The following is a 17525-nucleotide window of genomic DNA, read 5'->3' as shown; positions in this document are numbered from 1 at the left end:
AAAAGAAAAAAACACACAGACTTTCTACATACTAAACAGAATTGTATATGATTAATGGAAAACACATATGCCACATAGGATTTGGTAAAGAAAATATCTTGTGAAGATTGGAAAATGATCCTTCATGAAAGAAGACCACATTTTAAAAAAAATGTTTTTAACAAATGTGACTATGTGACAGACCATGCCTCCTCAGTACGGGCCCAGCCATACGCAAATCAGTCTTGACTCTTTTTCAGTGGGAAAAAAACAGTCCAGTCCAAGCTGCTTGGCCAGGTCTTCCTTCCTCTGCAACAGAAGCAACCCACGACCAGCTTTGCCCTTATTAGAGCTCAACATTCGAGAATAGTTTGGTGCCAGTGGCACAGTGTGAATAGGAACCCCATCTGGGCATGCCCACCCCACCTAGGGCATCGCATCGAAGTATATAAAAAAGTGATGTGTATTAATCTCAGCCACTTTTAGTTTTCTCGAGGCCGCTTCCCAGTCCATGGTTGTTTGCAGACAATGCCTCCTCATTTTGGACCCAGCCATATTCTAATCTGTCTTAATCCAACTCCAGTGGGAACAGTCAAGCCAGAACTGCTAGGCCAAATCTTCCCTCCACCAGAACGCAAGCAACCTAAGACCTGTAGTGTTCTTATTGGAGTTTAACAATCTGGTATAGTTTTAGTCCAGTGTCAGAGTGTGTACGGGGCCCACGTCTGGGCATACCCACCCCACGTAGAGCATCACACTGAAGTATGCAAAAACGTAAAGGATGTAATCCTTGAATTAATCTCAGCCACTGGCAATGCATCTCAGTCCATTATTTTGCACACCATGCCACTTCAGTTTTGTCTCAACCATATGCAACCAGTCCTGACCCTGCGATAATGGAAAAAGTCCAGCTTGAACAGCAAGGCCAGGTCCTCTCTGAACTAGAACACAATAATTGACCTAAGTAAAGTTTGCATTGTTACCAAAAGACCAGAACCCTGAAGTCAAAACAGTTCACACACAGCTAACCTTACGGCTAGCTACCACATCTTTTTCAATAGTATTTGCCTGCAAGATGCCATGTATGAATGTCCAACACAACACATTAGACAGAACAGCTCACGTACTGTACATCAAACACAGTTTAGATGTGCAGATACATGGCTAAAATGAATAACAGTTCTGGTATGTCCTGTGGAAGACCTTGTCGGACGCACACTGGGCCTAATTCACACCTTATTTCAGCGTGTAAGTTTGTCGTTCACGTTTAAATAAAAAAACAGTACGTTTGTAATTTTAAAACGTTGGTTTCATACCTAGAATTGTATTTACTCACTCATAGGTCTCCCTGTGATTAAATCTACTCGTATCATTGGGGAGTGGACTGTACAAGGCAGAAATGATTTCAGAATTTGTGATTATCCTCAAACGCATGAATAAATACACCTGAGAAAAAAGAATGTGCAATTTTTTTAAGCTTGTGCCTGGAAACCGGCAAAAGATACAGGTTTCCAGACATTACTGGATGAGGTTTGCGATTGCCAAATACTTGTAAATCTGCACCCATGCAAGCCAGTAAACCGTTAAGTGCTGATTGCACTATTTCGGAAAACGAGGCCTGTTGTCTCTAACCGCCAGGTAACTGGTATATTCCTGACACCACCTATAAAGCCTACTTTGAGTGACATTTGCACAGACACCAATATCACACAACCACTCAAAGGGTGAGGTGTGAAGTGGATGGTACCAAAGAACTAATGAAGGAAGTTGGGTGATGGAACCAACCATGGCTCATAGAAATCACAGTGATTCAGTTGTCCATTCAGTAGGCGCCCAATTGGTCTCCAATCTATCCAAGAGCACCACAGATGATCCTACACATATCAATCCAATGATCACCCTCTGCACCAAGCAAACGATTGCAGAGTCCTGGGCATGGAAGCTCTAAAGTTTTTGTGTGAGATTTAAGCTTTAGATTGTGATGAAAAGGGTGAAATTGTGTGGGTGGCGCCTGAGACAATACCACTTTGGGAGTCATTTAGAGGTTGGCAGGTTGTGAGACTGCCAGTTTGGTTATACAAGTGAGCTGCTGATTTTGGGATGGAAACAAAGATTGATTTTGAGTGGATTTAGTGCTATCAGGAAGTCAATCAAAGGCCACAACCAGTCTTCCAGAGGGAGGCTAGTTTTCACGCATCGGGAATTCTGCCATGTTTAGGGTAGTCATCCCGATGCATATTTACCGGTATGCCACAGCCTCTGTCTTCAGCTACCCTTCCTGTGTCTATGATTTACCATTTCTGAGTCTCCAACTTTACAGCCCTTTCTCTACCACCCTCTGTATCTATAACTTGTACCCTTTTTCTCCAGCCCTAACTGTACCATTCCCATATTTAATTTTTAGCTCTCCCACCTATTGTCTCATGCCATCCTATCCAGCACTTCCACGCTTTACCTCAAGTTCTCCAAATTTGTGTCTCCAACTCTTCCCTCCTCTGTCTCCAACTCCTTAAATCATTTTATATGATGTTCGTCTTCCCAAGATGTCTGTGTATTTTGATACTCAGTTTTTCTAGCTCTTTCTCTCTTTAATGACTCTTCGCTTACTCTCTCTCTCTCAGGACACTGACTCAACAGTGTGGGCCACAATCCTTGCCCTGATCTGGCTACATGCCACCAGCCAGGATTGCTACGATGACTGGGAGATACTAAAGGCAACTGCATTCTGTTGGCTACGAACCATACAAGGTGAGACCCCAGACAGAGTATAGAACTGAGCCAGGAAGGAGACTCCTGAGCACCTGCAAGCAAGAAAGGGTTTATCTTAACCTTCTCTCTTGCCCTGTCCTATACCCTGCATTCAGCATCTCTCAGTGCTTAATCAAGGGCCAATGATAACATGACATCTGCTTGTACTCGTTCTCTCTCTCTTTATCTGTCTATCTTTCCCATATTCTTGGTATTTGTAAATTATATATGCATCTTTATCCCCTGTCCATATGTGGCTCTGTCTCCCTCTTTCCTTTATCTGTAGTTCTCTGTCTCTGTCCCATATCATATCATAACCTCTGTAACTCTCTCTTACTTTTATCCCATCTGTAGATCCACGTCTTCTGCCCATTTCTCACTCGCTTATCTCTTTTTTTAATCTCCAGTTACATACGCCACTTTCCACAACCTCATCTGATGATCTTTGTCTCTCCCGATCTCTTACAAAATCCCTTCATCTGCATCTTTCACATTCTCATGCTTGTATGAGCTATAGTAAATCCTTAGTTCTGGAGACACTGTACCCAGAAACCCTTTATCGCAGTCCGTGTGGAGATTCACAGAATCACCTGTATGCAACCCAGCCTGCCCCCATTCTGACCTTTAGCAGTATCTTCACCACCACCTAGATGTACCGTGGTATAAGTTTACTCACTCGGGTTCTAACTTGAAGCCCAGATTGGTCTTGTTGTCCTTTTCCCATCCTTCCCTAGTCCTTTGTACCATCTTTGATATTTTATGATTTTGATGATACTGGAAGTGGGTGTATGGCACCTCGGCCATATAGCACCTCGCGCAAGGAGCTGAGACTGGACCGTAAACAGTGCATTGTCCTTCAACTTTAACTACAGGAAAGGCTTCGAAAAGACAGGTTTTAAGAGCTTGGCAGAAGTGAAGAAACTGGAGTTTTCATATAATGTGACAGAATAGCCTGGCAAAGAAGCACCATTTTATAGTAGTTCAGTGACCTTGCAATTAAAGGATTGGAGATTCAAAGTGGATAATTATCAAAGCGACATGTGGCTGGATGTTTGAATTTCTGTCTTGGTGCAACCTTGTAATGTAGGCGCGGTCTTGAAAGTTGATTATGTAACTAGGTGAATAATTTGTTTTAATGGCTTCTCTGCAGCATAATTTGTAATATCGCATATTTTAGTAATTCCCATCTATGTCCCTTTGCTTATTTTATACTCTTAGATGTGTCCGTCCTGATGAAGGGGCTATAAGGTATTTTACCGGAAAGTGTCTGCTTCCCCAGTTTCATTGGGTTTTGACTCTGTTGATTACACAAAACACACACATTTTCAAGGAACTACAAGTCACTGAACATAACTTAGGACCACCCAGAATTGCCTCCAAATCCCTGTTCACCTAAGCTGATGGCTTCAGAGATGGGGGCATCCAGATAATATCAGTCTTCATGACCAGGAAGACGGTCATCAAGGCACTCGTCACCAGCCGACTGGACTACGGAAACACCCTCTACACCGGAACCACAGCCAAACTACAGAAGAGACTCCAACGCATCCAGAACGCCTCTGCACGACTCATCCTGGCCATCCCCCGTCTCAGCCACATCTCCGGACACCTGAGAGACCTGCACTGGCTCCCCGTCAACAAGAGAATCACGTTCCGACTCCTCACCCACGCACACAAGGCTCTCCACGACCTGGGCCCCAGGTACCTCAACAACCGCCTGACCTTCTACACTCCCACCCGCCAGCTTCGATCGACCAGCCACGCCCTCGCCGCCGTTCCACGCATCCGAAGAACCACCATGGGAGGAAGATCCTTCTCCTACCTGGCAGCCAAGACATGGAACTCCCTCCCCATCCACCTCCGCCAGACCCAAGACCACCTCTCCTTCAGGAAGCAACTCAAGACCTGGTTGCTCGAGCAGTAGCAGACCCCCTAAGCGCCTTGAGACCCTCCGGGTGCTATATAAATTTCTTGATTGATTGATTGATTGATGACTGAAATGTTTTAATTGCTGGCGTTGCCTTCCTTTTTAGAATCTTTCGGACCATTTGATTTATCATTCTATGTTGTGTTGTATTGCTACTGCCCTTCCATGCAAGGCTAACTACTTATGACCTATTTTCTGTGTAAGCTTAAAACTGTCTTAAACCACTGCTACTTTGTGAGCATACTAGTGCTGTTTATCTTCCCTTGTATACTATTAAATTGTAATAATATAATTTATCTGTCAAAGGTGAGTAAATGTCCAACTCAGTGGAAGCTGTAATAAAGAGGTTTAAGCCCAGCAAAAATAATTGTTCCTTAGGGATAGTGTGAGGTTTGTTATCGGGTCACAAGAGAAGGCACATTTCCCTCCATGGAACCTCCCTTCTGTAGTAGGGGATCTCTGTGTATAGTCATAATCTAGTGAATAGTCCCGCCCATGTGCGTGGACCCCGGAGCAATAAAAAATAATCTCTAAAAGGTGACAAATCATGCAGACCTGCATACACCTTTAAGAGAGAATTTAATTTAAAGACAGATAATGCAGCCTATACCCACAGGCTACACTGTCCAGTACTTCAACTAGAATTCCACCAACATCCACAAACAGCACTGCCTGTCTAGTTTTTCTCCCCATAGGAAAAAACCCTGCCTCTACCAACAAAAGCCTCTGGAATGATAGAGAGGAAGGAGTGGACAGACAAGCCCCATAGGCTGCCATTATGTGGCTTAAAACAGGATACTGTGCCTTTAAGAAAACTTTACATGTTTCCAGAACTTTCCCCAGTATCCCAGAATGCCCAGCAGGTCCCATTTACTTTCAGTTCTTTTTTCCGGCTCCTGCTAGCAGGACCCTGGAGCATTGAGCTCTCCCCTTTTCAAGGTTTTTTTTTAGATTTTGTCACTTTTTCAAGTGCTTAGTAGCTGGTACTGTCAACATGCCTGGCTTGTTCGACAAGTGCCCGGAATGTGGTAGAAAGAAGGCTAAAACTGATCCACACGAGGTGTGTATAGGTTGCCTTCCCCAGTCCCACGTGCCTGAAGACTGTACCATCTGCCACTCGTTCTCAGCCAGAACCCTGAGGGACAGAATGAAAATCAGGCTTCAAGTTCTGGAGGAGAGAAGACTGAAGGCACCAGGTGGGTCTGGAGGGGCTGATTTGGCCCATATTGAGGCCTCTGGGGGGCTCCCCAGGGGCAGGAAGACCAGTAAGCGCTCCCACTCCCCGTCGAGGGCGTCGACGGCGACGGCGAGGAGGATGACCACCGTCTGTTCGCCGTCTCCCCAGGGCTCTGGGGAGAAGCGGCGTCGACGATCGACGTCGAGGGACCTGAATAGGCCGCCGTTGACTACATCGGCATCGTCGGCGACGACGCAGTCTTCGGCGCCGTCCAGCAGTCGGCGTCGAGATCGGACCCGGCGTCGGCGCTCGCCGTCGAGGGGAGATCGCCGTTCGCCGTCGATGAAGAGGAGACGGTCGACGTCGCCGCCGAAGAGGAGATCGACGTCGAGACGCTCGAGGTCGAGGAGATCGCCGTCGAGGCACAGGTCGCCGTCGAGGCACAGGTCGCCTTCGAGGCGAAGGTCGCCTTCGAGGCGGAGGTCGCCGTCGAGGCGGAGGCCACCATCGAGGCGGAGGTCGCCGTCGAGGCGAAGGTCGGCGTCGAGGCGAAGGTCGCCGTCGAGGAGAAGATCGACGTCGAGGAGAAGGTCGACGTCGAGGAAGAGAGAGTCACCGGAATCGGTGTACTCTGTGGTGTATACGCCTCCTCGGATGCCTCCGTCACCACCTCCTCCGACTCCTCCTCCACCACCACCACCAACGCCGCCTCCACCACCGCCACCACCGCCTCCACAGCCGCGGACACTGCCTCCGCCGCCCCCACCTCGGTCGCTGCCACGCACTCCAGTGGGACCGCCGCTGGTTCCCCCGCGGTCGGTTTCCCTTCTGAGGTACCCGACTCCGCCGCAGGGGACCCCGAAGCCACGACGCCCGCGGTCGCCGGGACCGGCTAGACCGGCGGACAGGCCGAAGCCGAAGAGGTCGCGCTCCCGCTCTCACAGGAGGAGAAGGTCACGGAGCCGTGGACGGTCATCGTCGGACTCAGGACAACGCCGTAGGAGGCACAGGTCCAGGTCGCACACGCGCTCCTCGACCAGAGACTTTTCCCCGACGCTGTCGGACTCACCGGGGACTAGGGTGTCTCCGGTGGACGATTTGGTCTCTTTCCAAGAGGTGCTGTTGAGAGGGGCAGCAAAGTTGGGTATCACGGTGACGGTTCCAACACTCACGACGTCCGTGATATTCGAGACACTTCATAAGAAACATCTGTCTCGCCCTCTACTGCCTCTTGTACCAGGACTGGTGGAACCCGCGTTGGAGCTGTTCCTCACTCCCGCGATGACGAAGGCCGCCCCCTCCAGGCTCATGAAAAAGTATAGGGCCCCGGAGTCGGACCCTACCTTTTTGAGAGTGGACCCGAAGCCGGATTCGGTCATCGTGACGGCGGCGAGGAAACAACATGCGACCCCCCCCTTCGTCGACGGTCCCGCCTGACAAGGAAAGCCGCTGGCTGGACTCTGCGGGCAGGAAGGTGTGTGGGACCGCCGCCACCACCATGAAGGCGGCGAGTGCAGGGGCTTTGTTGGGCCGTTACGACCGGGCCCTGTGGGCGTCCCTGCAGCAGTATGCAGACCTGCTGCCCCGGGACAAGAAGGAGGACTTCTTGGAGACAGTGAGCGAAGGCATACTGGTTTCTAATCAGGTGATCGGCGCAGCGGCGGATGTATCGTTGCTGGCCGCCCACGCCTACTGTCATGGCGTCCACCAGAGGCGGCATTCGTGGCTGCGCCTGACGTCCCTCAAGCCAGAGGCGCAGCAAAGAGTGGCCAACCTGCCCTTCTCGGGGGAAACCCTGTTCGGGAAACATGCGGACGATGAGATGGCCCGCATGAAGGCGGAGGCGGAAACCCTGACGGCCGTTGGGTTGGAGAAGGCCGAGAAGAAGAAGCGCCCGTTCCAGAGGCGGTTCGGGTCTTCTGGCAGAGGGCGTGGGCAGGGTTCGGGACAGCAGCAGCAGCAACAACAGCAGCAGTTCCGCAAGCCCTTCCAGAAGCGCCAGAGGGGTAGAGGAGGCCAGTAGGCTACTACCACTACCAAGGGCCCGGCTGGGTCTCGGCCCTGAGCGGCTACTTCCCCCTCAACCGTTACCCACTCCAGTGGGGGGAAGCATTCAATTTTTTCCGGCAGAGTGGAGAAAAATTACTCAGGACAAGTGGGTGCTGAATATTGTTTGCAATGGATACAGTCTTTGGTTTATCAGCCCGCCTCCAGCGATTCCGCCGGTCAGCTCTCGATTCCAGCTGAGAGAGCTCCAGGCGGAGGCAGACATCTTGTTGAGAAAAAAGGCGGTAGAAGAAGTACCTCTGTCTCAAAGGGGAAGAGGTCTGTACTCTCGGTTCTTCCTCGTTCGCAAGAAGGACAAGAACGAGTTCAGGCCCATTCTGGATTTGCGACAGGCAAACAAATGGATTCGCAGAGAGAAGTTTTGCATGCTATCGTTGCACCAGATTTACCCTCAGCTGCAACGGGGAGACTGGCTCTGTGCCATAGATCTACAGGATGTGTACTTCCATGTGCCCATAGCAAGGAAGCACAGCAAGTTCCTGCGATTCCAAGTCGGCGCCAATCACTATCAATACACAGTACTGCCATTCGGGCTAAAGTCTGCTCCCAGGACCTTCTCGAAGTGCATGGCGGTGGTGGCGGCACACCTGCGGAAGAACAAGGTGTTTGTCTACCCGTATCTGGCCGATTGGCTGATCAAGGCTTCATCCTTCTCGGAAGCACAAGATCACTTCCGATGGACGTGCGCTCTCTTACACAAGCTGGGGTTACACGTCAACATGTCCAAATCGGTCACGACTCCGGTCCAGTGCATACAGTACCTGGGGGCCTCCATCGATACGCGGTCAGCAAGCGTGTCTCCTTCGGAGGAGAGACGGTTATCACTCCTTCGGAAGTCTCAGGACCTCAGGACTGCTCCATCGACGACAGTGAGGAAGGTGTCTTCTCTACTGGGATCGATGGCCTCCTGTATCTTCCTCACGCACGGCTTCACATGAGACCACTGCAGGAGTGCTTGGAGGATCAGTGGGATCAGAGGACAGGCTCTTGGGACGACAGGATACGACTGTCGCTGCATGCTCTTCAGTCTCTGAAGTGGTGGTGTTCGGCGGAAAACCTCCTCAAGGGGGTTCCCTTCCACAAGGACATTCCCACGACGAGTGTAGTGACGGATGCTTCTCTCCAGGGCTGGGGAGCGCATTCCGGGGACTTGCAGATTCAAGGAAAGTGGTCTCCTTTGGAATCGACGTACCACATCAGTTTCCTGGAACTCAGATCTGTCTTCCTGGCACTGAAGGCCTTCCTTCCGTCCTTCCAGACCACCTCGCTGCTGATACAGACGGAAAATACAACCACGATGTATTACCTCAACAAGCAGGGGGGTCGAGATCGCGCACTCTGTCGCAGAAGGCGCAGGCGATCTGGCGCTGGCTGCTGGCCCGAGGACTGACGATTACGGCCACGCATCTGCCAGGGGTGCAGAATGCTCAGGCGGACGCCTTGAGCAGGCTGATTCAGGAAAACCACGAATGGGTCATAAACGACGAAGTACTAGGAGAAGTCTTCGCAAGGTGGGGGACTCCAGACGTAGATCTGTTCGCCACCGCCGAAAACAGCAAATGCCGAGACTTCGCATCCAGGTACTACCAGCGGGGGACGCTGGGGAATGCGCTATGGATCGATTGGTCGAACAGCTTTCTGTACGCTTTTCCACCCATTCCCCTGATTCCGGCGGTGCTCATCAAGCTGTCCCAGTCCAGGGCGCGGATGATCCTGATCGCCCCGGAGTGGCCCAGGCAGTGGTGGTTCATGGACCTTTTTCACCGGTCTCTCCTTCCTCACATGCGGTTGCCGTGCAGGCCGGACCTTCTCACGAAGTTCGGGGGGCGGATGGTGCACCCCAACCTCTCGTCTTTGAGTTTGGCGGCATGGCTCCTTAAATAGTGCAATATGGCCATCTGAATCTACCAGACGATTGTATTGACATTCTGAAGGAGTCTAAGCGACCTTCCACTAGGACATCCTATGCTTACAAGTGGAAGAGGTTCTGTATCTGGTGTAAGTCCAAGAACTTTGATCCGACAACATGTAAGGAAGATGTCATCCTTCCATACCTTTTACATCTGGCGCAGTCTGGCCTTAATTTCCATTCCATTAAGGTTCATCTGGCTGCTTTGACTGCTGACCGGAAATGCCCTTCACAGACTTCCTTCTTTCAGATCCCTGTGGTCAAGGATTTTTTGGAAGGCTTGAAGAAAGTGTTTCCTCCCGTCAGACTTCCCTCGCCTTCCTGGGACCTGAATGTGGTGCAGTCCAGACTGATGAAGGAGCCTTTTGAACCCATTCACAAGGCTTCATTGCAGCACCTATCCTGGAAGGCGGCGTTCCTAGTGGCCATTACATCGGCCCGCAGGGTGAGTGAACTTCAGGCATTATGTTGTCAAGAACCTTATACTGTATTTCATGCTGCTAAGGTTGTGATGCGTACTCACCCTAAATTTCTTCCTAAGGTTATCTCTGATTTTCATGTCAACCAGACCATAACTTTACCTACGTTCTTTCAGAATCCCTCTTCGCCAGCGGAAAGGTCTCTCTATTCCCTGGATGTTCGGAGGGTGTTGAAATTTTATCTGGATAAGACCAAGGATATTCCTAGGTCTGACCAATTGTTTGTTAATTATGGCTCAGTCAGGACTGGTCTTTCGACCTCTAAGCAGTCCATTTCTCGGTGGATTGTGTCCTGCATACAATTGTGTTATCAAAAGGCTAATAAGACCTTAGGGGGTAAACCTAAGGCTCATTCCACCAGGGGCAAAGCTGCCACGACGGCTTTGCTGCGTAATGTTCCGATTGCGGAAATCTGCAAGGCGGCAACTTGGAAGTCGGTCCATACCTTTGCTGCGCATTACTGTCTGGACACGGATGCCAGGGCAGATGCTCAGGTTAGGCAGGCTTCGCTGCGAAATTTGTTCGCACAGTAGTGGTAGTGTCTTGTGTGTTCTCCACCGCTTTTGTTGTGTGGGGATGGGCTTGCCATTCTATTCACTAGATTATGACTATACACAGAGATCCCCTACTACAGAAGGAGTAGTTTCTTTTCTGTAACTCCAGTTCTGTAGTAGGGGTATCTCTGTTATAGTCGTAAGCGCCCGCCCTCCTCCCCGGTGGAGAGATACTTATTCATATGTAGAATGCTACAGGTCTGGCGTGCTACGCCTTCAAAAAGAACTGAAAGTAAATGGGACCTGCTGGGCATTCTGGGATACTGGGGAAAGTTCTGGAAACCGGGAAAGTTTTCTTAAAGGCACAGTATCCTGTTTTAAGCCACATAATGGCAGCCTATGGGGCTTGTCTGTCCACTCCTTCCTCTCTATCATTCCAGAGGCTTTTGTTGGTAGAGGCAGGGTTTTTTCCTATGGGGAGAAAAACTAGACAGGCAGTGCTGTTTGTGGATGTTGGTGGAATTCTAGTTGAAGTACTGGACAGTGTAGCCTGTGGGTATAGGCTGCATTATCTGTCTTTAAATTAAATTCTCCCTTAAAGGTGTATGCAGGTCTGCATGATTTGTCACCTTTTAGAGATTATTTTTTATTGCTCCGGGGTCCACGCACATGGGCGGGACTATTCACTAGATTATGACTATAACAGAGATACCCCTACTACAGAACTGGAGTTACAGAAAAGAAACTACTCCTTTTGTTCTATTAAATTCACATCACCATTGACATTCCAGTGACACCCCTGTCTCCACTGTCTTTTGACTGCCTTAAGCTCAAACCACTTTCCTCTGAGCCTGCTTGACATGGTTGCTGGCCATGACCCTCAGGATACTGGTGCATGGTCTACCCTTTGGCAAGACCATGCGTCCCTGGCTACACACTCTGCCGGGAATGGACCTTCGACATTTGCATTCAAGCAGCATAGATCCGTGCAGGTAAGCACGGTGGGTGGGGGGATGTCGATAAACGATAGAATGGGAATTATTTATATATTTAATTTTCCCTATTCCGTCTGTCGACTACCCTCATCACCTCCCCCCCCCCCCCACCCCCCACCCCACTGCACTTACATGCACAGACCGCCGCTGCATTCAAGGCTTGACATTTGTTGATTACCAGCAACCTTGGCCCTGTTTCACAAATGTTCAAGAAATTCAACAGCAACTTAGCCCATCCTCCTAAGTTTCACCCTTCAAACTTTCACTCTGATTGGTCGAATAGTGCTAAAACTGTATAGCGTTGGATGTCAGAAAGATGTTTGCTCTCTGCTGTAGCAAAAATCGCTAAGCAGATGTACACTAAAACTGACACAAAAATCGAACTACAGTGGTTTTCAGAAATATGAATTGTGAAAAGGTATTAGGTATATAGATTTATAGAAATGTTGACCGTTGATATAGTTTACTAACCACAATTTCAGACTTGAAATTGAATCTAAATGTCCAGGAATACTTGAACCTTTTCCGCACACTACTATTTGGTGGCTTTGAGAAAGTGCCTCTTTTGACATGGTTAGCCCTCACTTTTTGCCTGGTTTTGATGTGGCTTCGATTGTAGTGCACAGGGTCCCTGCGAACCAGGTCCCCTGTGCCAGTGCCGCTTCCCTAAAACCTATCCACAATTGGTACTACTTCCCCCCTGTTAGTTCCTAGTAAATGGTACCCTCGGTACCTAGGGCCTGGGAGCTGAAGAGGGTCCCCTGGGCTCCCCTCACTAGAACTATGCCACGGCCCTTGCAGCTGGCATGCCCATGTGAGGTGAAAAAACGACAAAGACAACACGGCACCTTGTCTGGGTGCCATGCCAGCCAGCACTGCATGTAGGTATAGGTAATTCACCCCTCTAGCAGGCCTTACAGCTCTAAGGCAGGGTACACTATACCGCAGGTGAGGGCATATCTGCTTAAATATTGTAAGTGCCAGGGACCCCATAAAGAGGACATCGGCTGGAAACTTGACAACTCGAGTTCCACAACACCATGATGGTTTCACTGAAACCAGGAGTGTTTGGTACCAAACAACTACTTGTAATAAATCCACACCGATCTCAGTGTGAGATATATTACACCATGTAGCCAGAGGACACCTTAAAGGTGCCCCCTGAAAACCTACCAACCCTGGGGTGGCCCCTAACTGGATTTGAGCAGCCTGCCACACACACATATTTCTGGTCCCCTGGGTAGAGCGTCTCTGCTCTCTGGCATCAGAAACAATTCACATCCTGAGCAGAGATGTCACACTCCTCCTCCAGGATAGGCCAGTGCTCAAAGGGGAAGCTTCAAAGGCCTGCCACATTTGTAATGCAACCCCCCCAGCCTCTGCTACTAGCAGCATATGGCAACCCCTTGTTTGCACCCCACTTTGGACTTGAAAACAACTACTTGTAATAAATCCACACCGATCTCAGTGTGAGATATATTACACCATGTAGCCAGAGGACACCTTAGAGGTGCCCCCTGAAAACCTACCAACCCTGGGGTGGCCCCTAACTGGATTTGAGCAGCCTGCCACACACACATATTTCTGGTCCCCTGGGTAGAGCGTTGTGGAAATGTGGATTTTCCTGATCAGTTATGTCCCCTATCTTGGACCCCAACGGTTCTATATGCATGTTACAAGTACATGTATGTTCCCTCCAGTTCCAGTTTTTAAGACGCAAACATATGTGTGTCTACCGTCGACATGTTCTCTGTCAGATCCGCCATCAATGGGCTGGATATTCGATTCCTAAGCATGAAAGGCCACCGACTTTATATGGCTAAGTTACTCCATTTTTACAGTCCAGGCAAGTAGGCCCGATTCTGTCCTCAAAGCCTTTCCCTGCTCTCTGTCTTTTGACAGCTTCAGCTTGAGCTCGCATCTGTATCCATGAACTTTGTCCTACTCCCTGTGCAGCTAACGGTGCCTGCCTCGGCCAGTTTTCGCCTGCCTGCCAAGAAGCTGTATTTCACCTTCGAATTATCTATTTTGCTCTTCAGCCGATGCATTCCTGTCTAGTGATTTAGGTAAACATTTCCTTTAGCTCACAAGCAAAGGACTCAGCCTTTCCGTCCTCCTGCAAGTGATTCATAGCCCTGCTGCCATGGAAAGTTTTCTGCCCCTCGCATCTCATATAGACACTTAGGCGTTTGTGCACGCACACAGTCAGTATAGACTAGATTCTGTCCGAGAGTCCTTCCTTGTGGATAACATAGTTCTTTAAACATAGGATGTTAGATATGATTTGGGATTAGGTTGACTTGACCCCCCAGACTTCTCGTCTCCACATGTAGAGCTAAATGTCAAGTCCCCTTCACCCCCTAGTTGCACGTCAATCACACGTCATGCTGCTGCGCGCGCATCTATGCCAAGTATTATCTTATAGATCCACCTATGTCTGATAATCCTAACCAATCATGTTTCTTTTATTCCTTATTACGCCTAGTTTCGATTACGTACCTGTTTTGTCACTTTTCTTATCAAATGTTACGCCTTCTACATTCGTTTCATTGTAATGTACTTATTATAAAAATACATGTCTGTCAATAAAGTATTGTACTTCACTTCCTGAACCCTCGTGGTGACGGAACCTGAAGGCCGTGACTCGAGTCGGCCATTTTGATGGAATAAAGCCCATTTAGAAACTCTTATACCACGGATTCTGCCTCTTGTTATTCTGAGCTATTTTATTTTATTTCAAGATCCCGTATGAAATTCAGTCCGGTAAAGAAGATTTTTGTTTACCACATAATGGCGCCCGAATAGGGACACTTTCTCATCTCACGCGCCGGCGGTGCGTTGCAGGCCCGGTCTCCTGCCACAGCTGGACGGACCATAAACGCGTACCAGCAGGATTTCCTGTAAGCTCCCTCCGGTCAAGCGGGGGCGACTGAGGCTGCGATCAACCCAGACGAGGCGGTGAGAAGTGCGAAGTATCCCGACCAGAGCCTAGCTGAGAGAGCAAGATCCGAGGTATACAGAGGCCCACCAGGTTTCTCGAAATCCCGATGTCCAGAGGGTCCGCTGTCCGCAGTCATCGAGTCCTGTCCATTCTCTGAGGCCTTCCGTTTCAAGGAGCTACTCGGTGAGTACCATCGCCGGGGAGGCGTGTTGACGCGCACATAGGTTGTGCCGGTCAAGACGGATTTGGGTACACAAATCCGGTCTGCACTGTTTAGCAGTGTATATGTACTGTTTAGCAGTATATCAAGTATTCCGAAGTATGCAGTTATTGTCAAGAATTCAGCGTGGTGATTAGTTAGGCAGACTGTCATCATTGTCGGTCGTTGTTAAAATGTTTAATGTTTAATGTTTAAAGTGTTCAAATATTGTGGTATGAATGAGTGTTCATTGTTCACTGTTCATTATTGTGTTTTTTCGTATTAAGTAAGTTCAAGAGTAAGTATCAGATCAGTTGTCAATATGCCGCTCTTCTCGAAGTTAAGACAGATTACTACCAGAAAAGGGGTGCTTGAAGAAGCAGTTCCTATTCCTCCTAGGGACACTCCAGGGCATTTTATGTACCATAAACATGGCTTAGATGCCATATTGTTTCTTGATCTATGGGTAGATTATACCAAGGGATTGCCGGAAAGTCAAAGGTGGCCCGTAGCGGGAACCTGGGATGCAGAGTGCATCATGAAAGTGGAGGAAGAGTTATGGAAAAGAAAGGTCAGACAGTCACAGAAAGACGCTGTTGAGTTATGGCGTAAAGAATCTCATAGACGAACAGAAAAAGCACGTAGACAAGAAGAGAGGAGTAAAGAAAGTTCAAATAAAGTTCAAGAAAATCTATTAATTGAGGAAGGTATCCGAGTGAAATCAGAACAAGTAAATAGACAAAGAAATGCTCTTATGAATGGTATGTATCCCCTTCTAGCCGAAGGACTACCTAAGGCTGCTCCAGAGATGCCAAAAGACTTGCCACCCCCATTATTTCCAATTAAGGTACATCCAAAAGGGCATCCCAGAACCGCAGAAGATGTTTTTCTTTCCTCATATCTAGACGACGCAGCTCCCGAGTATGCTAACGCCGCACCACATAGACCGTCTGGTGTAGGGGTTCAACGTCAGGATCAGGTATCTGTCCCCGTGCAACAGCAAGTCCCGACACAAGCTTCGGCAAGCACATCTGTTTCCGCATCTGTCTCCGCAGTCGATCCTACAGGGGTATCGACACCCATAGTTGCTGTGTCACGTTCAACGAATCCATTCACACCCGACGCCCCAGATGGGGCCACGGGAGGTGCTAGCATTACCTTTACACCACCCAGAATAAATAAACTTGTTTTTCAAGAGTCAGCGCATTCACGTACACCTAAATTCGTAAGTGAACGTACGCTTAAGGAACTCCTTGTAAATTGTAGATATGACCCGGTGGTTGGTAAAGAGGACGAAATGGTCCTGGCATCATTACGTATCAGGCGAGCCGCAGAGTATTTAGCAAGGTTACCAGGAATGATTACGCATCTAGATAACATATATCATTTTGTTCAAACAGGACGAGATCCAGGATGTATTAACAGAGCTATGGAATTCCAGAAAGTAGAAATACAGGGGGAACTGTTACGTTTCCTCATAAACTGTGTGATCAGAAATCAAGACCGCCCGGGGTAGACCCGAATGCAATGCTTATTCTTACAAGATGGAGTCAGAATATATCAGAAGGGAGACACGATAAACAAAATTGTATAATAGCCATGTGCCGAAAAATCCGTAAGGAAATAGAGCGTATTCATGAAGAAAGATTGGGAACAGACGAGTTTGAGCAAGATGAAGTGTCCGAATCAGGGAATTCCGCAAGACAGTCAGAGACCATAGCCTATGTAGGCAGAGGAAGATCCTGTGAAAATGCTAGATGTTTTTCTGATCCCATACACTCTGTATGCCCAAATAATAGCAGAACGTATCCGACGCCTATAATAAATCTGAAGTCTCCTGAACATTCGTTTCAAGCCGCAGATAAAATACTACGAGAACGAAGGGGTTACCACCTCCTCGATTCCATGGATGAGCAAGAATTAGCCAGATCAGCCGTTCACTGGATTGACAGTCCTGAAAAATACGGTGATGAGACCGTAGCACACACGTTTTTTAATCTCAGTACAGATGAACAACGTTTAGCTGGAATCTATATGATTCAGCAACTCCTCATATTATATAAGAGCCAACATGCTGACCCTGGTCCTTTACCTGATATATTAACGGAACTACTCACGAACAGATGGAGAGGTTCTAGTAATAAGCTAATTAAAGAGATATTAGTGTCACGTAAGCAGTATGTCCTTTTTGTAAGTCCGGATTCTCTCTCGCTGCCCCGCAGAGAAAGAGCGCCGTACTATATGGATAGACAAAATCCCCTACGAGAAGTGCACCCAATAAAAGGCGAAGACAATGAGTTTCACCGTGTATTTGTTTACACACCCATATCAAAAATGGAATTATTGGAAATGAAGAAAGTAGTACCTAGTCATGACAAAGACCCAGCGGGTTTCCACCGAGAAATTAAAGACATGTTACTGATGGGAGAGTACACCTTTCCTGATATTATGACGATATTAAAGGTGCTTTTGCCTGCTGGCATTTATGAAAAACTGAAAGAAAAAGAGTGGGAAGTGGGTGACCAAAAGATAGACTGGACAGCATTAGCAGAGGAAGAAAGGGGCCGAACTGCAGGTTCAGGGCTCGGGGATAAAGTTAAACTGTTACCA

General features: G+C 48.5%; 1 protein-coding gene across 2 annotated transcripts in view; it reads left to right on the top strand.

The window, feature by feature from the left end:
- LOC146866733 (von Willebrand factor A domain-containing protein 5A-like) overlaps positions 1–17525 on the top strand; it is a 107876-nt gene that overhangs the window by 61904 nt on the left and 28447 nt on the right. For both annotated transcript variants that reach the window (XM_085600942.1, XM_085600953.1), the window contains exon 5: positions 2601–2727. In XM_085600942.1, the coding sequence (XP_085457068.1) occupies positions 2601–2727 (127 nt within the window). The remainder of the gene's footprint in view (positions 1–2600; positions 2728–17525) is intronic.

Source organism: Triturus cristatus, chromosome 1_2, assembly GCF_964204655.1.
Source record: "Triturus cristatus chromosome 1_2, aTriCri1.1, whole genome shotgun sequence".
NCBI classification, from domain to species: Eukaryota; Metazoa; Chordata; class Amphibia; order Caudata; family Salamandridae; genus Triturus; species Triturus cristatus.
The sequence above is the reverse complement of the archived record's forward strand: the minus strand, read 5'-3'. Positions and strand labels throughout refer to the sequence as shown.